The 23,890-nt window shown below is 48.3% G+C and overlaps 2 protein-coding genes and 1 pseudogene across 2 annotated transcripts in view; 1 reads left to right on the forward strand and 2 right to left on the reverse strand.

The window, feature by feature from the left end:
* The window catches only part of LOC144097333 (thromboxane-A synthase-like), an 83,821-nt gene that overhangs the window by 9,378 nt on the left and 50,553 nt on the right, over positions 1-23,890 (forward strand). The gene's annotated exons all lie outside the window — the stretch shown is intronic.
* On the reverse strand, positions 9,724-11,136 carry LOC144096825 (uncharacterized; annotated as a pseudogene).
* On the reverse strand, positions 13,205-15,046 carry LOC144096826 (uncharacterized). The gene has a single exon (XM_077629691.1). It carries the CDS (start codon positions 15,044-15,046, stop codon positions 13,205-13,207), a length of 1,842 nt encoding a protein of 613 aa, XP_077485817.1.

Here is a 23,890-nt window from a genome sequence, read left to right on the forward strand (position 1 = left end):
CTGCAATTCACTTTCAGACCGTGATTACATGGTCTAGGTCTTCACACTGCGAGTTCAATATAATGGTGGCAGAGAAAATACTCCGTTTCTAAATTCATTTTTCTTAGCGATAAATGCGTTTTTGCTGCCCAAGAACCAGCAACCTTGCCAGAGTGAGCAGAACAGTAAATTGTTTATTAAGAATTAAAATTGGGCGGAGCTGCCCTCAGTGTCCCATCAAGATTTTTATGCCTCTATTCTTGTTTCTCTAAAACGACCATTGTAGACTTTACAGTGACGCGAGAAGTGTTATCATTGCGTGTTTCTAGACACCACTAGATAAGTGCACTTGCTTTCCGCCTAACACCTTAGACAACAGGAAACTCCAGCTTTTTTTCTTCGCAGAGCACCATATATTTTTGTCATAAATCATATATCGAGGTGAGAGTCTATTTCATAGTGGCGAGGCTTGCTCTCTTGTTTACCCATTCATTTCTGCTGTTATTTTCTTGAAACAGCGTAGATAAAATGGATATAAAATCGACATCACGTGCCATACGTTCAACCGCCCCCGACAGAGAGTATAACATACTGCACAGTGGTTAAGGCGGGTGCCGGGCCCATTTCCGTGCGAACAGATATTGTGTGTCCATGGGAACACGAATTTATTGCTCAGTCAACTGCATCAATGCCGCCCGCAGTGTCAGTTAAATATGCTTCCCCGGAAACGTGCAACAGCGTCAGGGCTAACTGGAGTTAATGCCCTCAGCACCACTCCGGCTTCTGGGGAACAGTGAACCGCGAGCATGATAAACTATGACAGGGCACGACACACGCGCGCACTGTGTAAATTGTTCATGTGCAGCTGTACGCTGAACTCGCTCGCCGCCTGCATAGATCTCTGACGGGACACTTCCACGTGTGTGTAGTATTAAGCTTTTGTGTGATTGAGATGTGGACGTAATTACTCTGTTACCCTCATAGACTATGGTTTACCTCCTCTCCCATCTTATCTTTATCAATCTGTTGCCGATAAGCAATATAATTCCACACCAACTGAGAACCCTGTCATGGCAATAGTTATTGTGCTGATGTTTTACCTGAGTGCGTGTACGCCCTAGCGCGACAATTCTGGCAAGGAAAGCGTCTTCAATCTTCAGCCTTGTCAGTTGTCGTGGCACGTGATGTCCTACTGAAAACTGCCAGCTATTCTTTTCCGAGACTGTGGCTTGAAAAGGGCAATTTGGCTTGTGTGTCTCAAAAGATAAAAATTCTCCTAGGTATTCCGTTTAGTTTGCTTTGGTTTGGTTTATGGGGGTTTAACGTCCCAAAGCGACTCAGGCTATGAGGGAGGCCGTAGTGAAGGGCTGCGGAAATTTCGACCACCTGCGGTTCTTTAACGTGCACTGACATCGCACAGTACACGAGCATCTATAATTTCGCCTACATCGAAATTAGACCGCCGCTGCCGGGATCGAACCCGCGGTATCCCGTTGCAGATTTCTTTAATAGAGAGAGAGGGGTGGGTTTATTGACGGGAAAGGCAGAGAGGTTGGCCTGAAAAACAAATATCGGGCCTGCTACTCTGCACTGGGGAACGGAAAGAGGAGAAAAAAAAAAGGGTCATGATGGAGGATGATGACGATGGGAGGAGGCAGGTGAAAAAATACGTGAAAAAACTTGGCACATTTTCTAACATTGCAAACGCTAGCCAATGTTTGTGTCGCTTAAAAAAAAAAAGGCCGCCACCGTCTGGAAGACGTTGAAGTAACGAGCGTTAGCTTTATCGCCCTTGCGTAAAACGAAAGTATTTCCGCATCCAGCGGGGCCAGTGAAGAAATCCCTGAGCGGTTGGGAAAAGTAAACGAACTTTTCCACCTAGCAAAGCGATCGACGCCTAGCGCCATCTATCAGAAAAATTATGATGCACGTCTACCCGTTGTCGAGTTTTGCCGCCAGGTTGCGCCCCCGTCGGGGCATTCCCAGGCAAGAAAATGGACGCAGTACTGAGAGAAACAAAAAATGAACTTTCTAAGAATGTTGAAGAGCGCAATTTGGTAGTGGTAGCGGCGGGACTAAATGATGTCTTGAATGGTGAAGCCGCAAAGTAGTGGAAAGATTAGCGGAGGGAGTTGACGATTTAAGGGCGATAGCACAGCAAGATAGCACAGACCGTTGTGTGCACAGTGCCGGAAGTGCAAGGACGGAATGGAGAAATTGCCAAGGACGTTGTGGCTGTTAATCGGGAGATATGGAAGTTAAGCCAGGAGAAAGGCTTTGAAGTGGCAGACATAAACAGGGAAGGGCATAGAGCCGGCTTTGTCGGAGGCTTTACACGAGATGGCATCCACTTTAATAGAAGGCTAGGAGCCGAGATCGGGTGGCGCCTGGCAGGCCGGGCAGTAGCTTTTTTTAGGGGGTCCACTGCGGCTCAGGGCATAGGGGTAGGTAGAAGCAAAGTAGAAAGTGTAGCAATGAAGGCTGACGCCAATAAAATGGCCACTAAGAGGTCCCGGAAGAAAGCTACAAAAAAGAAATTTAACACTAGGATCAGGTACATAAACATGCCAGGCGGTAGAAAGAGAGCGAAGTGGTTAGAGATAGAACAGCAGTTGAAGGGCGAAGAAGTAGGTGTATACGCGTTATGCGAGACACATCTCAGGGATCTAGATGACCCACCATTTTTTGATGGCTACGTCTGGGAAGGGAGCAACAGAACAACAACACAGAGGAAGGGAGGAGGAGTAGGTATGCTGATACATCAAGGAACAAATTGGCAAAGAATAAAATCAACTTGCAAAGAACATATCTGGGCATCGGGTACAATTGCCGGTAAAAGGACATGGCTAGGAGTAGTTTATTTAGGGGCAGGGGACAAATGCAGGCAAGAGAACACAGATCTAGTTAAGTGTCTCATTGACGATATAAAGCAGTTTGGAGAAGGCGCCAATATAATTCTATTGGAAGACATGAATGGTCACATCGAGGATCTGGATGGATACACAGATTATAACAGGAAGTTGATGCTAGACTTCTGTGAGCGAAACAACCTAGTTATTGTAAATAGAGAAACTAAGTGTGAGGGACAAATCACGTGGGAATCGCGTAACAGGCAAACGACCATTGACTACTGCTTAATCTCGCAGGGGATGAATAGCAAGCTCGCAATGATGGCAATAGACGAAGAGGGGAAGTACAGCCTCGGTAGTGATCATAAGCGTATTAGTCTACAGTTTGGAGCCCTGCTCAAAAGAGAAATGAAGGGCAGTCAAAAAGAGTGCGGAAAATAAAATGACGAACAAATAGCGCAAACAGCGGCGTGCATAGAGGAAGCAATAGAGACACATCCCATGGAAAAGTGGGATTATAATAAGTTATAACTCCTCATTAGTACAAAAATAAAACAAGTAAACGGAGTAAACCGCTGGAGAGGAAAGAGGAAGCCACGAAGTTGGTGGAATAAGGAAATTAGGGAGGCCATCGAACAACGACGGTTGGCATCACGGGAACATAGAGAAGCAAAGAGGGCACAGTTATCTGAACAGGAAATAGGCCGAAAATGGGAATCTTATCGACAAACGAAACAGCAATTGCAGGTCCTCGTCCAGGCTAAAATAAAGCAGTCCTCTGATCGCTGGCTGGCTGAAGTTCGCGATGCAACTAAAGGGGGGCCAAGAAAATTCTGGAACCATATAAGCTGGCTGGGCAAAGCGAATCACAGAAAGCAGGAACAGATTCACGATGCCGAAGGAAAATGTTTAGAGGGAGATGACGCTGTGAACTACATTTCATCAGTTATAGCTGAGTCATTTAAGAAAGACGATAGAGTAATCACCCCAAATGAGAGAGCAACACAGGAACGCACAATAGAAAACACCGTGGAACTGACGAATCTTAACTGGAAAAAGGCGGAAGCAAATATTCCAAGATGTACGTCAGCAGGGATCGACCAAATTCCAATCAAGCTAATTAATGAACTTGGCCCAAGAGGCAAGGAAACGCTGATAAAAGTATTGGAGGCAGTCATAACGAATCAGCAAATTCCGCACAGCTGGAAACAGAGTAAAATGAATTTGATTCATAAAGGAAAAGGCAATAAGACGAACATAAAATCCTTCCGATCGATTACGATAACATCAGTTACATACAGGCTGGCGATGCAAGTGGTGAAAATAAAATGCGGTCATGGGTAGAAGGTAATAGTAAACTCGGAGAACTTCAGAACGGGTTCAGAAGTGGTAGGCGCTTAGATGATTGCCTGTTCGTGCTTACCGACCGCAGCGGTGGCCAAGTGGTTGAGCATCCGCCTCGCATGCGGGAGGTGCGGGGTTCGATCCCCAGTGCCGCCGGGTACCCACCGGTGATACAATGGGTACAAGCTTTCCCCTGGTCTGGTGCTCGGCTTATTTAGGGTGAAATGCTTGGAAAACGGGTCCTTGATCCCACCTTGAGAAAAAATAAAAATACCTTGTGTCATGGCGCTCTTTGGCCTTATATGCCCTTGCGCCATAAAAATCCATAATCATAATCATCATGTTCGTGCTTACCCAGTGCATAGAAATAGCTAAGGCGGAAAACAGACCTCTGTATTTAGCCTTCTTGGACGTAAGCGGTGCATACGACAACCTGAACAGGGAACTCCTGTGGAACATATTAAAAGGCGAAGGTGTCAGTCATGAGGTAATTAATTTTCTACAGGAAATATATCGAGAAAAGGAAGTTGAAGTAACATGGGAAGGAATTAAGAGTACAACAACTGTCCAGATACACAAAGTATTAGGGCAAGGTTGTCCTCTATCACCGCTGCTGTTCATGCTTTATATAATAAGTATGGAAAGAAGGCTACAAGGAAGCAATCTAGGTTATGATCCGTCATACACATTAGGCGGAAAGGATGTTGAGCAACGACTACCGGGTTTAATGTATGCGGACGATATTGTACTGTTAGCAGATAGCCAGGAATATTTTCAAACTCTGGTTAATTGCTGTGGAGACGAAAGAGACAGTCTAGGTTTCAGTATTAGCTCAACTAAGTAAGGTGTGATGGTTTTCAACAGCACAACTGATCAGGAGCTTACAATACAAGGCCATGAAATACCCCGAGTGGGCGAATACAAATATCTCGGGGTATGGGTAAACAACGGGCATATGTACACGGAAAAACACGAACAGTCTCTCATAGCAATAGGGCGAAGAGATGCCGGGATAATGAAACATAGGGCATTGTGGGGGTACAACAGGTATGAAGTCCTCAGAGGTATTTGGAAAGGAATAATGGTACCAGGGCTTACTTTCGGGAATGCGGTTCTATGCTTAAGGGCTGAAGTTCAGACGCGATTAGAAGTAAATCAAAGAACTGTCGGAAGATTAGCACTAGGTGCCCACGGGAAAACCACGAACGAGGCAGTACAGGGGGATATGGGCTGGGCAACGTTCGAAGCATGAGAAGCTGAGAGTAAAGTACTATACGAAGAACGCCTGAGGAAATTGTATGATCACCGGTGGGAAGCTAAGGTATTTAAATACCGGTACAGAAAGAGCATTGACACACAGTGGCGGAAACGAACTAGAAAGCTGGCCAGTAAGTTTGCCAGAGACGAGGAAGGAGAAAGAAAGAACATTAAACGACCGGTTAAAAACGTCGAAGGTAAAAATTGGATAGATTCAATGGGAAAGAAGCATAGTGTAGAACTATATCGATGCTGGAAAAGGCAGATCAGGAACGAAACATTTTATGATAACTCAAGAAGCAGTGCCCTCCTCTTGGAAGCTAGGTCAGGGTGTCTTAGAACGCACAGCTACAGAAAAAAAATTTTGCGAAGATGATGACACGTGTGCTGTGTGTGGTAAATCTGTAGAAACAATAGAACACCTCATCCTAAAATGCGATGGTATCCATCTCGATGTCGATGCAGGCACAGTCACTCTTCCTGAGGCTTTAGGGTTTAGAGATGACAATAGTCATGTAAATAAATCTGCGGTGGAAATTAGCAAAAAGCGATTGGAGGATAGGTGGCACAAAAGCAGAGAGGTGACATAAGTTTTAAAGTGTAGGAAGACGTTTTTTTTAAAGGAAATTGCGAATTGTATTAACAACTTACAGCAGAGTAAGCAAAAATAAAGGAAAAAAAACTGAGCATAGCGGCAACAACCACTGCCCCGTTTCAAAGGGGATGCTCCTACCTTCCATCCATCCTTCCATCCGGTAGTGAACCCCACGAAATCTCCAAACATGATAAATAAGAGCTAGCGCTCTTAAAAGCGTTGGGAGCGCTCGCGTTGCGTGTACAGTTTTGAAACGATCACCTCAAAGCAGATGCGAGCATGAGTCTTCCATGTGCATATATGCTGGACACGCCACTAAAACATGTTCTATTGTCTCTAGCATGTTCTGTAGTCACTCAGGTCTCTTCTCAGTCCCACGCATTAATCTTTCTTTACTAGACTTCCGATTTAATCCAGGCGTGCATACTTCAGCAACCAGATCAGTGTTAAATTTGCGTGATTTTTTCTTGCGTTTAGTTAGGTTGAAGTTTGTTATCATGGTTTGAAAGGTTTCTCCTTGCGTAACACTACAAACCTTCCTTCTTTATCGGTTTGGACTCCCTTGAGGTCGTTCTACTTTAGGTAGCTGCCAACTTTCTTATGCTGAGAAAGATGTTTTGAACTGCTACTCACGTTTTTTTTTATCACGGAATCGGCGCCATGGCTGATGACTCTGTCCCTGTCTAGTTCGTTTCATTCTCCAGAGATGCGAGGCACATTGGCCTAGTAGTTAATGGTTTCTTGAAGCGGGCTCAAAGGATAACTTTTACCCTTTCTCCACTGTGGCGCATGTCTCAACTAAAGAACGGCGTCGCGAAGTACGATGGCCTTGCTGGCTGAGACCTGGGTTGTTTTTGGTGGTGGAACGAATGGCAGTTCCCTTTGCAGGATGAATTTTGTGCGCTGTGCAGCCAACTTCTTGTGAACGGCGGAATTTCTTGAGGCGTTGCACGGGTATTTTTTCTCGCAGACGTGTACGCGTAGCCAGTGTTGTAGATGTTAGCATTAGCCAATATTCTGATTTGAAGATCTTGCACAACCGTCTTTAGTGACCCCAGGATGGTCATATAACACCAAGGTTAGCTTAAAAATGAAGGGGAGCCGCACCTTGCTTGATGCAGAAAAATATTAGGCTGCACTGGCAAGTGGTGGCGGCGCTGTTTCACAGAGGAAATAGACGGACTGTGCATAGCTTAGACAGAAAAAAAAGAGCGCAGCGTACAAAGAATAGGTTGCAATAGCGCGGTAGATTGTGCGAGTTTGTTACGAAGGATGGTGTATAGTTATCGCAGCCCGATAAAGACAAAGACTACAAGGAGAGGGGCATACAATACAGAACAGGCACTGCCCTTCCTACAGATTTTATTTGTAAAAAGGCAACGCTTAAATACGTTCAGTGTTTGTGACGTCAAAGTTAATCGCTGTCCGCCAAGAACGCCAATTCTTTCTTTAAACTACAGTGGGGGCGTGCTGACATATGTTCTCACCTAAAACATCCGCATGCTAAAGAGATTTTTAGATGGGTATTTGGTGTTGGACTGCTAATCTCAATATCGTGGGATGGACTCCCTGCTGTGACAGCTGCATTTTCATGGACCCGAAAGGAAAAAAGCGCCCCATTGCTGTGCGATGTCAGCGATTGTTAAAGGACCTGAAATGGTACAAAATAATCCAGAACCCCTCCCTACAGCGTCCTTCACAGCCCATGCGTCGTTTCGGAACGCTAAACCCAGCACAGCAACACTAGATATTTCTGCGATTTCTTGGCAATCTATGACAAAGCTCATGATTTTTCTCTGAATGACGTAGCTGTAGGACTCCTCGCGTCTATTGAAGTCATTGAAGTTGGTTTAAAATTCTCCTGTGAATCTTCCTGCGGCAACAGCGTGGAGTTTTCTAGACCTGAGAATTTCTTTCTATAGTAACCATAACTGCTGGACCTACATCTCTAAATCGCACAAGGCATTTCTCTCTTAAAACAACGCCCATTCAAAGATTGCCAAATGTGGCACTGAGATGAACTGCTCAATGCCACCTTAGACAAAACATGCCTGCCTCTAATGTAAAAAAGAATGAATACCTAATCTGGTCGAATGTTCACGCATGTACAGATTCACTGCTTGCGGTCGCATGCAGATGAAAACCGCTATTTTAGAATAACTAGTTTCTAGGGCACGCAAAATGCATGCTCGAACGCGAGACCACATCGTTTTTTTATTATAAAAGAGAGCGCTTGACAATTGTGTGAGCACGCCGTCGCTGTCATTGCAAGAAAATGAATTCTCGTTTTTCGAGGACAACGACTGCGCACGTCACGAACACAGAGCTCGCATAAGCTTTGAGTTTTTCTACATAAAATAGTTCGGATGTGCGGCGCCTGTCCTGCCTTGTATGTTTCTCCATTTGTCGTCTTCGCTTTCTTTTTTTTTTGTGCAACCGTCAGTACTCTGCACCATGCATCGCAGCCAACTCGACAAACTACTCTGCTAATGAAATCATTCAGTTTCTCCTTTTTGGCGAATGTATCGCCAACACACTGCGAGATATAGCACAGTCGCGAAGAGCGACGTTCACTGCCCCCTATGGCACCGTCCTTGCTTCCGGCACGAGTTTGTGCGCCGTAAATGTTCCCGGTGCATTGTTATCCATGTGAAGAGCCACACCGCTTCCGTCTCACCTGTCGGAAGGGCAACATTAAGTTTTATTATCATTATCCAAACACTCGCAGTTCGTTCTCCCCGGAGTCGTAAAGACTGCACTCGAGGCAACTTGTTCCTTTTAGCACAGCCCTCCATCAGAACGCATTCTGGAGGTTCAGACTAAGCCCTCCAAACGTATATTTAACGAAGCCGACTGTCGCCGAAATCGTCCATCCTGCGACCAGTGCACAAGAAATACGAAACCAGGTGAGGTAGGTGGCTGAGGGATAATGCTAATTCATTGGGACTATGACAATGCGGTTGATTTAAAACTTGTTTGCTAAATTTTGAAGATTAATAAGAGAGCAACTGCCCTGGCCAGAGGATGGTCCCTGGTTCGAGCCACGGGGAGGAGAAATTTTTCTTTAACCACGAAGCTTTTGTGTAGGCTGCATAATTTTAATTTGTAGCTGTATGGCTGCGCTTGGGTGGACGCTAATGAATAATTACTCGCTCATGACAAATCTACTCTACATTGGGGATTGCCCTAAACATAGATATACTTTTGCACTGCACTTCCGCGGAAGTGGTTTAAGATAATGTAATTGGCAGCACACGGTTCCTACGTTTTTTGGTCCTATACCTACAAATAACGCGCGCATATGTTACCAGGCTTTTCAGGAAAGTAGATAGCAACGCCAACAGCTCTTCACTAAGCATAATTATGCCTGCGTACTAACGATGACTTCTCAGTGACTCTGGTGTTCGGCTGCTAAGCATATGGTTGTGGGATCAAACCTCGGCTTTGGTGAGCAAATTTATAGAGAGGCGAGATGTATTAATGCCTGTGTACAGCGCGATGTGAGTGCACGTTGAAGAAGAGTTGTTGGTGGTGGTGAAAACTTTTAATTGCTGCAATAGAGTTTGGGAGCCACAGAGTGGCCCCGTTGCATGGTCGGCGTCCCTAGTCCGGGACATCGCATGACAATGCCCCTTCTCTCGCCCCTTTCACCAGAGCCCTTTGGGACTCAAGCCAGGAGCAGTTGAGGAGGGCAGTCTCTCATGCCTCTCTGGAAGGGATAGGGGAAGGGGGGAGGTGGGGATTTTGAGTACATGCCCACACCATGTGGAAGATATCACAGCTCTCCCCACAGTGCAGGCATCGCCCATCCGTGTTAGGATCGTAATGCTTTAAGATTGCAGGACAGAGCAGAGTACCTGTCTGCAGGCGCCTTAAAGTTCGCTCCTCCGTCTTACTCAGCCCCTTGGCAGGGGCCGGTAAAAGGCGGTGGTTGTCGCTATAATGCGTTATTATTTCCCTGAATCGCAGCAGCGGCTGGTTAGTCTCCGAGCCAGAAGAGCTGGGATGAGGAGCCCGGTAAACAAGCGCTCGGGCAGCCGCGTCAGCGGCCTCATTACCTCGTACGCCCTGATGGCCAGGAGCCCAAATGATCCTTTTCGGTGTTGGATCAGTGTGGCGGTCCGTCTTAGAATGCAAGCAGCTAAGGGGGAGATCTCCCCAGCCAAGTAATGATCACATGCTTTTCGGGAGTCCGTAATGATGATTCTCGAATTGGCGTGGGCGGCAGCAAGCGCTATCGCTACTTCCACGGCTCGCATTGAATTCGGGGCTCGAAAAGAGAGTCCATCCACGTACATTTGCTGGTGAACAACAGCGGCCGTGTAAAATCCCGTGGGCGACGGCCCTGCTACGTCTACATAATATACACCGGGTCGGGAGCCGTGTTGTCTCCCAAGAGCCCGAGCCCGCGCTTGTCTGTTTTCATGCATGTCGGTGTCCATGTTACGGGGAGCGGGGAGACCCAGAGCATATATGGCGCCACAGTACCGGGATACGCTCCGTCTCCTCTGGAGTGCAGTCGTGTTGGATGTGTAAGCGGTTTAGCAGGCGGCGCCCAGGGGCTGTCTGCATGAGCCGCGTGTATTGGTTCACGAGGTGGGCCTCCCGCAGCTCCTGGTAGGAGTTTAGCACCCCCAATGACTTCAGTTTGGCATTAGAGGTAGCCACCGGGAGATCCAGGGCTCGCTTAGTTGCCTTACGGATGATGGCGTCTATTCGTGCCTCGTCTTGCTTAGTAGTGCGGAGATATGGCACGGCGTAGAGGATCCGGCTAGTCACGAAGGCATAGACAAGCCGAAGCGCGTCCCTACCCCGCAGACCGCCCCGCTTGTTGGAAACGCGGCGGATCATACGCCCTACCTGGTCGCCTACTCTCTTGAGTTTCACAATGGTGGAGTCCGGTCTGAGTCTGTGGTGAATGAAAAGGCCCAGAATACGGAGCTCCTCCACCTCTCTGATAGGACCTCCTGACAGAGAGATGTGAATTGCTGTCCTCTCCTTTGAGTTCGCTTTGACATGCAGAAGCTCTGATTTCGCTGGAGCACATTGGAGCCCACAGTCCATAGCATACGCATCGACTATGGAAGCGGCCTGCTGAAGGCGGGCCTCCATGTCCCCAAGGCTCCCCTCAGTGGTCCAAATTGTAATGTCATCTGCATATAACGCGTGTTGAATGCCTTCCACCCGGGCCAGTTGACTTGGGAGGCACATCATAGCTATGTTGAATAGGACGGTGATAACACCGCTCCCTGAGGGGTACCCCGTGTTCCCAGCATGTAAGGGCCGTATTCCTCGCCCTCAATCCGAAGGAAGGCCTGGCGATTAGTCAAGAAATCTCTTACATACGCGTAGGCCCTAGCCCCACAATCGGTAGAACTCAAGTTGGCCAGGATGCTTCCGTGATAAACATTGTCGAAAGCCCCTTTCAGGTCAAGGGCGAGGATGGCTTTGTCATTGTGTTGCATAGTTGTGGGTCGTATTACATCCCTGTGCAGCTGGAGAAGGACATCCTGTGCAGACATGTGGGGGCGAAACCTGAACAGGGTGACTGCAAAGACGCCCTTACTCTCCAGGTATGGAGAGAGGCGATCCCGAACCATCGTCTCCATAAGCTTGCCCGTACATGAGGTCAGTGATATGGGCCTCAGGTTGTCCGTATTCACGGCCTTACCTGTTTTAGGGATAAACGTCACAAGTGACGTTTTCCACTCGGGAGGGAGTGGACGCCCGTCCCAGATCTGGTTGATGTATTCTAATAAATGGAGGTAGGCTGGGTCCCGTAGGTTCGCCAACAGGTTCACTGTTATGTGATCCCGTCCCGGAGCCGTACCCTGGCGCATTTTTGCTAAGGCCGCCTTAAGGTCGTGCAACTCAAAAGGGGCATCAAGTGTTTCATTAGGCCTGCCGAGTACATGTACTCAGGCCCAGGCGGGTCCTCCGTACGACAGAGATATCTGTCGCACAGAGTGTCCGCGCCGTCGTACCTTGATACCCTTGCAGAGCCCGCCGGAGCTGCTTTTGCGTCTCCCCTCTCGTTTGGGAGGGGTCGATTAGACTGCGAAAGAGACGCCACGTCCCCTTCGAGCTCGTCTGATGAGCTGCGGCGTCGCAGCGTGCTTTCCAATTTGAATCTGAGAGTTCGGCAGCATACGCTGCAGCCTGCTCTGTGAGTTTGGCTATGCGTTCGCGTAATTTGCGATTAGTTTTCTGCTTTTTCCACCGTTTAGTTAAGCTCCGGCGCCCCCCTCCCCCCCCCCCCCCCCGAAATGCAGGAGGTGGGTGTCCACTGCGGCGATCTCTTCGGTGGTTTGTAGTGTTGTGACGTGTTGTTTCTGAATGTTGTATATGTGGTTAGCCCACTCCGCGTAGCTGCCGGAAAATAGTACGGGAGGGATAGTGTGATTTCGGAATTTGTGCCAATCGGTCAGCTTAGCCTGACCCCATTTTTTGCGCGCTGCCTTCGCCATGAGTGTAATCCGGAGAAGGAGGTGATCGCTGCCTAGAGAATCTCCCAAGTTCTCCCAAGCAACCGCTCTAGCATTTTTAACGAGAGAAAGGTCGGGACACGTGTCGCGGGTTACCGAATTCCCCACTCGGGTGGGATACGCCGGGTCCGTGAGCAACGTGAGGCTGAGGGTGGAGATGAGCTCCGCCAGCTTACGTCCTCTTGCCTGTTCGAAGTGGTAGCTCCAATGAAGGCTGGGAGCATTGAAGTCTCCAACGATCACTAGAGGCTCTTTGGCTGCCATTTTTATCGCGCGAAGGAAGATTTAATTAAAAGTTACGCGCGGCTTATGCGGAGGGCAGTATATGTTGAGGATATGTATTGACGGGTCGCGGCGTCTGAGAGGCAGCACCCGGACCATAGTATATTCTTGCTCGGTACTCAAGGCTAAGTCGACCTGAACCACGGTTTAAGCTTTATTCACCAAGATGCACGTAGAGGCGCCCCCCTGAAAGGTGCTGTAGCCTGATAATTTAGCGTCTATACCGGGCTCCTGCAGGGCAGTGAGTGCCGGCATGTCTCCTAGGGACTGCAGGTAGAGCTGGAGGTGTGACCGTTTTTTCTAAGCTCTGAAACCCCTGCAGTTCCATTGGATGATCTGGAATTTTTCCAGGTTTTTATCATTCCTATTAGATCTGCTAGCCATTTTGTGCTATTTATTTACGGGCGAGCGGACTAGCTCTGGCCGGGAGCCAGCGCAACCCCAGCGATTGGCCGCACCGACCCACCAGCTGCAGAGCGTGAACCATGTTCCTCCGCTGCCTGGCGGGAGGCTGTCTTACGTTTGAGGTGAGGGGATTCGCAGCTAGTGGCGTTCTTATTTTGGGTGCTGACCCAGGGCTTCACGGCTCTAAGGACCGAGTCAGTGACCTGGGCCATAAGGTCGGGAAGTGCTTGCGTTAAAGCTGCCTTGAACATGTCCTGGAAGGACTCGCGGACTGCTGACATGATTTGATTCGGGAAGGCCGCCACTTGCTCCTTTAGTTGCTCGGTTTGGCGCTGCAGTGCCTCTAGGCCGGCGACGCGACCAGCAGATCCAACTACCGTGTCCCCGCACTGCCTCGAGACGCTAGTGAGGCAAGATGTTACGGATGATCCGTCATCCTCGTCATCTGGCTCAGCTTCTTGCATTGGTCCGGATGACCCGGCCTGTTCGGCCTCTATTTCTTGAATTTTGTGCGCTAGAATTTGGTTCTGGCACCTGAGCTCCTCTACTTGCTGCTGTACGGCGGTTTCGGTAGGGGAGGGACGGGTAGGGGGCCCGGAGACTGCCCTACTCCAACTGCTCACCTGTGGTTGGACCGGTGCCAAGGGCGGGAAGTCCCTGGCGTTGAGGACCGGGGGCACCGCCTGGGTCACGGACTTGACAGGTTTCGATGTGCCGGGTTTGGCCTTGGTTTCCTGATCGGCTGGCGCTTTCTTGGCCTTGGGCGGAGGAGCCTGCTTGGGCCCCGTCTTTGTCTTCGGTGTGGATCCGGATGGGGAGCTCGGTTTGATGGCTTTCTGGAACCGCCCGACACAGCCAGGAGCTCCGGTAGGGTGGCCGCCTCCGCAGATGAGGCAGCTCGGAACACAGTCATGTTCTGCAGGGCCGTCAGGAGTGGCATCGGGAACCTGGACTCCGCAGCGTTTGCAGCGGCCCGGCTGCGGTCGCGGGCACGCATCGGCCCGATGGCCCACTGTGCCACAGCGGTGGCATGCTGGTACTGTTTTCTTGTACAGGCGAACAGGGAGCCGTTCGTAGCTGTACAACGCCATCCGTGGCACCTTGGTCCCCGCGAAGGTGACCACCGCAACCGGGGTTCCCCCTAGCTTGCGCACAGACACCACATTTTGTTCCGCACTGAGTTTTCGTTTAACGCTTTCAGACGTTTCGTCTGGCGAAACAGTCACGACGCCTCGACAGAACGCACCGGAGAGTTTACGGTGTCCCGGGAACGGTGGCTCGCGTTCCCCTACCGGCAGCACAATATCCCGGAGTAGCTTCTCCGCGGCGTCGACAGATATCAGTACACATACAAGGACGTTTTGGTCCCAAACGGGCCACACCTCAAGTCCAGCATTTGCGTCGTCCCCGAGGATGCTGTGGACTGCAGCGCCGGCTCGTCCAGGACCAAAAGTTGTTTTGAGGTCGACCGTGTTTCTTGGTTTCACCACCACGACGATGTCATCTTTTTCAATGCACGGCGTGTTCTGCGGCCGCCACCGGAGTTGCTTGGAGCTCTTCGAGGCTGCGTTCAGCGCACTCGCGCCCTGCGTATGCGCAGAGCTAGCCGGCGCCTGTTGTTGGGTGGCACCAGTACCAGCGTCCCTTGATGCCGCCGCCGCGTTCTTCTTTCCGCGCCAGACGCGGACCATATCTTGGAGGTAATCGTCCTCGGTTGGTAGAGGATCCTCGCCTTGAGTCGTATCCTCGGATTGATGGGTATCCATTCTTACGATCTGCAAGGACTGCGGGTCGTATCCGGTGACTTGATTTGGAGCCGCCAGAGCCGAGGGATCCCCGACCGGGGCCATCGCAGGCCCCGGCGCCGTTAGGCTTAGCACCACCGCGGCGTGACGAAAGCTTCAAATGACCGAAAAGTGGTCAAAAATTGGCCCCACCTTAACAAACGTGGTGTAGACGGGTGCCGCTGAGGTTCCTGGAGACGATGATACCAGGCTTGCAGGGGGAAAAGTTGGTGTATCGCAATTGATTGCGATCTGTCACGGAGCCGACGCGGCATGCGACCGCTCCCGGGGAGGATTGCTGACGCCGCCTCGAGTTGTTGGCGGAAATTTTAATCCGGTGACCTCCACTGGTATCACGTGCGAAGCTCCAGGAGGTTAAGCCTAGCGTGAATACCTATCTACAATTATTTTATTTCTCGAACGCAATGGCCACGCCTGAATGCTTTTGTTTATATTGCAACGGATAGTCTCCGTAAAGACGACGTGGAGGAAGTATCTGGTGTGTGCGCGCTATCCGCTCGCTGTTCGCTGTGATCTGTGCCCTGTGCTCGGGTCGTCCTTGTGCCTGCGTAGACATCAGGACACGTAACAATATTAAGGGAGGCCTTTTATGCCCTTCCATTCGGTAAAGATAGCGATGTGTTCACATGTGTGCCATATGACTGCCATAGCTACTTATGAGTATACCATTCCAGCAACAGTGTTTCAGACTTTAAATGCGGTTAAAGGCGATGCTCCTTTATTTCCGCGGCGAGTAGATAACTTATCACTTTCTCACACTGTTGGCCAATCATATCCCTAGATGGGAATAAATCAGTTGTCCTCTAGCACACTCCCTAATGGGTATTACCTTTATTCCATCAAAATTAAATAATTTATTCTTGCCCAGAGATAACGAAGTCGATTCCAATAGAAGACAAGCGTAGCAGGGGGCGGCAGAAGGTTAGGTGGGCGGATGGGATTAAGAAGTTTGCGATGATACGGTGGCCGCAGATTGCAAAGGACAGAGTTAATTGGAGAGACATGGGAGAGGCCTTTTGCCCTGCAGTGGGCCTAGACAGGCTGATGATAATGATGATAAATAGGAATATTTATCGCTTCCTTCAAAGAGATGCCACGGATAGCTGAGTCTCTTTTTCCCGCCTATAGAGAGGTTTTTTAAGGAAACCTTTCAGATTTCATTTTACAAATAAGTAAGGGTTTAATAAGGTCACTACGTGAGTTTACTTACTCGGGGGTATTTTTTTTAGGACTTTCTGCTCTCAAAGGAGGCTTTCTTGAAATTTCTGCCACCTTGAAGCCTTGGATAAATAGCCGTAATGGTTTCCATGAAACTAGCTTATTATAGTGCACGTTATACATACTGCAATGAATGAATAAACCGGCAATAAACATCTCACAGGCAGAGTTGATGAAAGGAGCTCTTCATTCTTAAGGAGTTGCTCTCCTGCACTCATCTAGCTGGTACTCAACCATTACGTCATGACACAGTGCTGCAGCTCAGGATATATCTTATGATGCAGGCTGAAAAACAAAAGAAAAACACTGATGAGAATAAAAATGCAAAACACGCACTGAAGTAGAAGAGACTTTTACATGCTACCCTAGCACTAAAATCTCGGGCAGCAACCGAAGCGAAAGAAATGTGCGCACGGACACAATGTACCATTTGCCACGGCTTCCTTAAAACAACTTTAGCTGTGCTAAATTTTTTGGGATCGTCACAGCATATTTTGAAACTGATGGGTTCTAGTCACACTAATTTCAATAAAATCATACCACGAACATTCATAGACGAACATTTACCTTTGAAAAATGTGAAAGCAGCGCAGGAAGTATACTTTAAATGTATGAGCAGAGCGGTAAGCATTTCAATCACTTAATTATTATTGAAACGTGATGTACCTCTAGTTAACATAGCACATACAACTGCTATTAGCAGCTGCTGGCTTCTGACAATATTCGATGCGTTTTGTTTGGACCAACTGCCAGAAATTAATCAACAAGGATGACGGTCCTGAAATTCACTTCGAAAACTTCGTGGACATGATTTTTCGAACCAGAGCTCAGGGGTGAAATATTGCCAGTTTTTGTCATACCCGGCCCTCGGCATATGACGGCACTGTGTGTCAAGTTAGTAAAGTGACCTTATTGGCTGTACTGTTAGAAGGCACGCGAAAATTTCATCCACAAATCACAAAGCAATGATGATGGTGATTATCCATCTTACTGGGGCAAGGGCAGCTTTTTCAAAACAGTGCCATTGCACAAGGTAATTGGTCAACGCAAGATGGGGTCCTTTTTTACAAGCACCAGGCCAGGGAAAAGCTGTTATCCGCCGGAAACCGGTGAGTGCTCGGATGCACTGGGGACCGAACCTTGCACCTTCGGCATACGACCATAAGGCCGCCACTGTGGTCGGCTTTTCTACAATGAATGCACACACATGAACACAAACACGCTCGAGGAACATTAATTCTGACACTACGAAATTCAATACCATTGCTTTCAAATAGCTGTTAAGGACTGCGAGTGCAACATACAGCGCCTTTTTCATATTATGCGGATCCAAATTATGGCATTTCAGAAAGCTGCCCTAAGAAAACATCATTAGCTTTATTTCTGTATTCAACACTTACATTTAAAGTGCCGTCCGTAGTCACTCCTGCAAGCATGTTTCCAGACATACCCCATTAGCATCGGAGTAGGCCAAGGCTTTCTTACCGTTTTAAGCAAATCGCGCTGCGGATCAAAAGACGCTCGTGTTGCTTGGTTGGGGGACATGAAAAGCAAAAAGGACAGCAGCATAGAACGCACGACTCAGGGCTGGCGCCAGTCCTGTGCTATGTGTTCTATGTCCCTGTCTTTTCAGTAAAATTATATAAGTTAGGAACATGTACCAACTAACCTAAACCAAATTGCTATGCATGGCAATCTCAGTCCTGCGTTGTGTGTTCTATTTCCCAGTCATCTGCCCTAAAGATATTTAAATTATGTCCTGCATAATTCTGGCCTGAATTTGAAGAAAGGCTTGCCGTTTGGTTTCTGTACCATGGAGTAAGGGCGGAGGTACTCCTCCTGAAACCAGCTGAGCCGGCAGTCATTGGATTGTTACCGGGAAAAGTGGGGGGGGGGGGGGGGCTTGCAGAATCGAGCTTGGTTGTAGCAAGGCTCTTTCCCTTGGCATAATGTCTTCATTTGGTGGAAACCCCGGCAAACGTTTGATATCGTCAGCGCACGCTTGGATGCCCATGAGCTGCAGAATTAGCTACAGGTTAGCCGCGCTGTATCTGTTCGCAGAGCTGCAAAGGATTGTAATTTCATTAAGATCATCGCATCAGGAGCCCCGCTCTCCCCATCATAACCCCCTTAACACTTACCTCGAGTCCTCTATTCGACATTCTAACCCTTCAAGCATTTTCCCAGGGGAGATCAAAAGGTTCTTCCCGGACCTGCTTCCTTTGTGAAGGTACTATTGCACCTTTCCTTGCTGGTTTCATTAATTACCACCTCATAACATATCTTCTTCTCTGCCTTCCTTTTGACCCTTTAATTTTCTAATATATTTGACAAAGCCTCTTTAATGATGAGTGATGCCAGCTGAGATGCATATTTTTCTCATTTCTTTTAAGTCTCAGCATATCGTATGTCGAATGACGCGTATTGTCCGAACTGAAGCAATATAATAACTTTTGGTCATCTCTTGCAATGCAACAAAAATGTCTGCAGCTCCCTCCGTCGCATCTGAGTGTCATGTTTTTGAACCTTGAGCACGACTGCGCTTTAGTTTCTCCTTTCTCAAACCATGAAGCGCCGCCCTCCATTCTCCCCCACCTCCCTCCCATCACGATGAAAATACCGCAACTTGACAGTTTTTACACCGCCAGACATTCACATCATAGCACCGCTTCAATGTACTCAAATTTCACAGGAATATTCTCGCTTGCAGCTTCTTTCCTTGACCACAGGGTTTCCTTCCCTTCTTTGCTGTCGCCAGGCGCTGACAGGTGGGCAGGGCAACATATGACGAGTCGCTACGTACTGTACGAGCGGAAACCCACGATTTACAGCCGGAGATCTCATAAACAACGCTGCGCTCTCAGTGTTATAAGCACGCGACAAAGCGAGCAAAAAAAAAAAACGCGACGGTTTCCGGAACCCTCTAATATTCGTTGCTGCCTGCCACGACTTCTCCCATACAACTCGTATATTTCTACACGCTCCAGTGAGTCCTTGCGGGTGGTATTCTGCGCGTGTCGCCCTTTATTGCGCTAGGGCTTCCACACTGCCGACAAGCCTTTGTCTGTTTGTCTATCTGGTGGTCCCGCGACCTGGAAGAGCTAGGTACCAGGCGCCTGAGTAGAAAGTGGGCCACCTAGGCCACTTGACATTGTGACGCCGTCACAACTTGGCGTCAACCGGACAGTAAGCAAACTACCTACGGTGGCAGTTGGTAGTTTAATTACTCATTAGTCGCGATAGGCTCCTCGGGACGAACAACCTGCGCCTCACAAGCCCCACCGGTAGCAGCAACTGCCGTCGCAGGGCAGTGGCGCGTCGCTTAACCGCTTCACCACTGCACCAAAAGGAGTATGACTACTCCCAGAGATCTACGAATGTAGAGAATGACCATTTCTACTGCAGTACAATTGGAAAAGGATGTAGTATCCCTCAAACTTGCATCATATAATATATAAACGGAAGCAAACAGTTGAAATCAAGCAAAACTATACAAAGTCGAAATAAAGCATGCAAAACCGGGGCTAACCGTGCTAGTGCACGATAACTCGTGGCTAACCGCAAGCTAAACCGCTCGTAATTTTTTAGACACGTATACATCAGTCTGCGCCGATTGGATAGGGCCCGCGGATTTGCGGCTCGAGCCAATCGGCGCGGACTGAAGTACGCATGTCGAAAAAAGCGACAAGCGCAGAATACCACCCACGCTGCCACCAGAGCATTGTTGGCCTTCTAACTCAATTTCGATTTTCTGTTCACGTCCGATGTTAGACGGCTTCGCCACTACTTGGGCGTCCGTTCGCGGATGCCTGCAGCAAGTCGAGGCATACCCAGAAATTTTGGTCAAACTCATTTTTTCAAAGAGAAGTTGCTCATGAGCGCATTTTTGTTCGCATATCGTAAGATTGCACCATGGCAATCAATAAATCCGCCAATCCCTCTTCGGGATCTCTTGCAGTTTTCTGCTCTTTATTGTAAAAAACGCACCCCACTGGTTTTCCACGGCAGTCTTAACAACTCATTAAGGGAGCAGGACTAAATCTAAAAGCAAGGCTGTTCTACTAATAATAGTCCATGCCCATCAATATGTTCATAACAGTACCTTACAATATTCCAGAGTTTCCTCACAATTATTGTCGAAAACGCAATGCATTGGTTTTGTGTGGCAGTCCTATCTGATCGAGGCTAGCGCAGAGCGGTCTTCAAAAGCAAGAATTTACTATGCATCGCTAGGGCATTCCAATCAGTATGATCAAAAACGCTATCCTTACAATATTCCACAGTTGCCTCACAATTAAACCTGAAGTCCAAGAAAACTGAACTTCAATCCGAAAATGCACATACTTGCGCAGCAGCAGCAGGAATGAGTTTAAGGGGCCGAGAGGCTCCTTCTGAGACTCCGTAGCCAGAGAGTGAAACCGAGGGAGCTCTTCCAGTGCCACAGTTTTTTTCTCAAAACATTCACGATGACACTAGCACGAATACGTCATCCACAAGCGCGAAAAGCAAAACACTCGCCATTTTTCGACGTATGCTTTTAAGAGTAGCAGTTTGACTCCCCTCTTCCCGTCGCTGCCTTTCCAGATACAACTGAGCCTCAGTGCGGTACTTAACGCGATAGCGTTAGAGAGGACGTTCGGTGGAAAGGCTGTGCGCGTTGACACACCAACTCAGGATTGGTCAATAGGATTATGACGTCACACGTTTCGGCTGTGCAAAGAAAATGATTAAAATTCAAGTTAAATTGTGATTCTGAGGTCGTAGCATGACTCACTTGTCACTATGACAAGTAGGGATGTAAAGTAAATTAGCTGCGCTGAAAATAAAATGGGATTATCAGTTGGGGATCGAACGCATGAACCTTGGGTTACGAGTCATACACGCTACCCCTATGACACTGAGGCACTTTTTTGTCTTTATTGCAAGTTTTGACAGTTTACAACAGATCACAAACCTGTTCTGCGCTGCAGTCTCTAACATCAAGAGCGGACATTCGTTTCACTCACGTGAGAAAATCAATACTGTTTCAAGAAACACAAGTTATCGGGTTGTCTATGACACTGAGGCACGTTCATTAAACCTGGGTCAAGAAGAGAGCTTGTGTGTCTTGTGGCGTATCACATGGCATAGCATGCCCACTTATGTACGCTGATCTGTGTGTGTAATTAGAAAGAGATATTAATTGAGAAAGTAGAAAAACCATTAACGCTGCGGCTTCATTCCTTTAAGGCGGAGTCTCCTCCAAATTTTTGTTGTACATTGAAGGTGCTGATGTTTCTGAAAGGGTGGTTTGGAGAACGCCCGAAGGGGTGCGCTGCTCTCGTTGCTCACACATAAAAAAAAACGCGAAACGCGCACAAAATCACTAATAGATAAAAATGGGGAGAACATACGAGCATGAAAAAGTTACTGCGGCTACTGTTCCTTCGTTATCAATAAAAACGCGAAAAGATATAACAGGTTGAAGGATTGAATGTTTTCGTTGTTTCGTTGCGGCAACATCCCAGCATTCATCCATGACTGTCATACGTGCGAAGGAAGCCTCTTCAGCCTTGTCCGACAGAGTCAAACTAATTTGCCAAATTTCGTGCCGGGTTTTCTTCTGCAGTGGTGTCAAGGAGGGCAAAGCCCATCTAAATGGCTGGTTAAACATCCAGTCAGGCCCACTTATAACGACCGCTCTGTTGTTACGTTCCAGGTGGCGCTAGCGTGAAAATATGTATTAGGACGGTGGCGATGCATCTCAGATACAGCGACCAACTGTGGCTGCACCACTCGGTTAAAATGAACGAGGAGGCGCCGTAAACTCGCCCGCAGTCGAAACACTCGAGCTTCAAGCCAGCACGAAAGCCGAGTTAAAGACGTGTCTGAACCCCCATGACACCACCCTGGAAAGAGCATGGGGACCGAAAAGATAAATAAAGAAGACGACGTTCAAACTCTAGAAAACCGCCGGCAAAGCGCACGCCCATGGTCTATGCATAGACAGTCTTTGCGTGCATGAGTGCTGGCTGGGCAAAGCGTCTAAAGCGTAGAAGAAGCAGCGCGGGGGGCGCGAGGCGGGGGCGGCGCTGAAAGTGTACTGCGCATGGGCGGAGATCAACCAGGAGCAGCGATTTGTGTACTTCAAAGGGGCTCTGAAATGCCTTCCGAGGAGAGCACATTAACTCACTTAATCACTGCACTGCGTTGTCATGAAAACCACAGCAAAATAATACTCTTCTACACGCAGCAGACGACCCACAATCACGCGTCAAAGTTGGCGAGCCCTTCCCGGCGACATTTTCATGCTCGCGCCCTCCTCCGTCCCCCGCATCTGCGTAGACAAGGTGAGAGGTGGCCATTGGCTAGATTCTTTCAGACGTCAAGCAGCTACCGTGGCCGCGGCCAATAAGCCGCTTATCTCCGGCGGTTCGGGAAGCTCCGCTCCCCGAGGGGGGTCGGCGAAGGAACGCCTACCTTCCAGCGTGCAAAAGGTGACGAGAGGAGAGAAAAAGGCGCGAAGACGCTTAAATTCAAATTTTAACTACACATAACTCAGCTTCTACAAAGCGCATTTTAAAAATCCTTGCTGGACACTATTCGTGAAGCGGCGTGCTTCATTATCCCAGGCATGCCGCAACTTTATTACAGCCCTCTTCACAGCCCCTTTAACGCCGCTCTAGCCCCTCTGTTCACTGGATGTGCGCCGCCTGTCCAGCCGACTGCCCTCTGTTTGTGTGCTACCTCAAGTATCCAGCACGCAGAGAGCAGACAGTGCAGCTTATACGTTACGTGCACACGTGCGCTGCGCAGCCTTCGTCGTTGCATGGGTCTAGGATCGACAGATGCCGCTGTCGCAAAACGTACGCGATCAGACGCACGTGAATTTGTGTCGACACGTCGTTGATGCGCAGGTGGCCGGATGTCGCCTGGGTATGCGGACGCTGACATATGGAGATGTGCTCTAATGCAGCCATTATACGCGATGTACGAGCCCTCTAAGATCGTCAGGAGCTTAATTGAGAAGGTCGACCTGCCACCAGGTGCAGTGAACGCTGAAATCGTGATTAGTTGCGTGTATGTCGCGTCCCTAAAGTAGACTGTTGGCAGCTTAGATCTCGGCTATAGAGAATGACCACTTTCGAGATCTTGCAAAGCGCCGCGATATGGTCTGCTTTGAATAAGTAAACACCCATAACGTATTTTTAAGAAAGAAACGCTGCTTTTGTGGGACTTAGTATTTTCATCTCTTATATGGGAAGTGCACTTAGCACGAACATCGGATACAACGAACGCCATCCGCGTGACCATCAGGTCCGTTATATATGCCCAACAATCCGGGACAAAAGCATTTTTTGAGCGGGAAACCGTTTATTATTGCAATTTTTTTCATACAGTGCAATACTTCATTATAACAATCAATATATCGCCAGATCACCCGACGGCAGTCTTGCTTTTTTTCTATTAACGTTTTTGTTATCGTGAAATGCGTACCCCATTGGTTCTCTACGGCAGTCTTTACTGTTCAATACGATCGATGGAAACATTCTAAAAGAAGGATTTTGCTATGTATCAGAATAATGGACCATTACAATCAATATTTCTATAATGATATTATATTCCAATCTTCAAAATGTTTCCCCCAGGATGTTGAACACGAGTGGGCGCGACTGTATGTGTAATTACTAG

This window comes from Amblyomma americanum, chromosome 7 (assembly GCF_052857255.1).
Source record: "Amblyomma americanum isolate KBUSLIRL-KWMA chromosome 7, ASM5285725v1, whole genome shotgun sequence".
NCBI classification, from domain to species: Eukaryota; Metazoa; Arthropoda; class Arachnida; order Ixodida; family Ixodidae; genus Amblyomma; species Amblyomma americanum.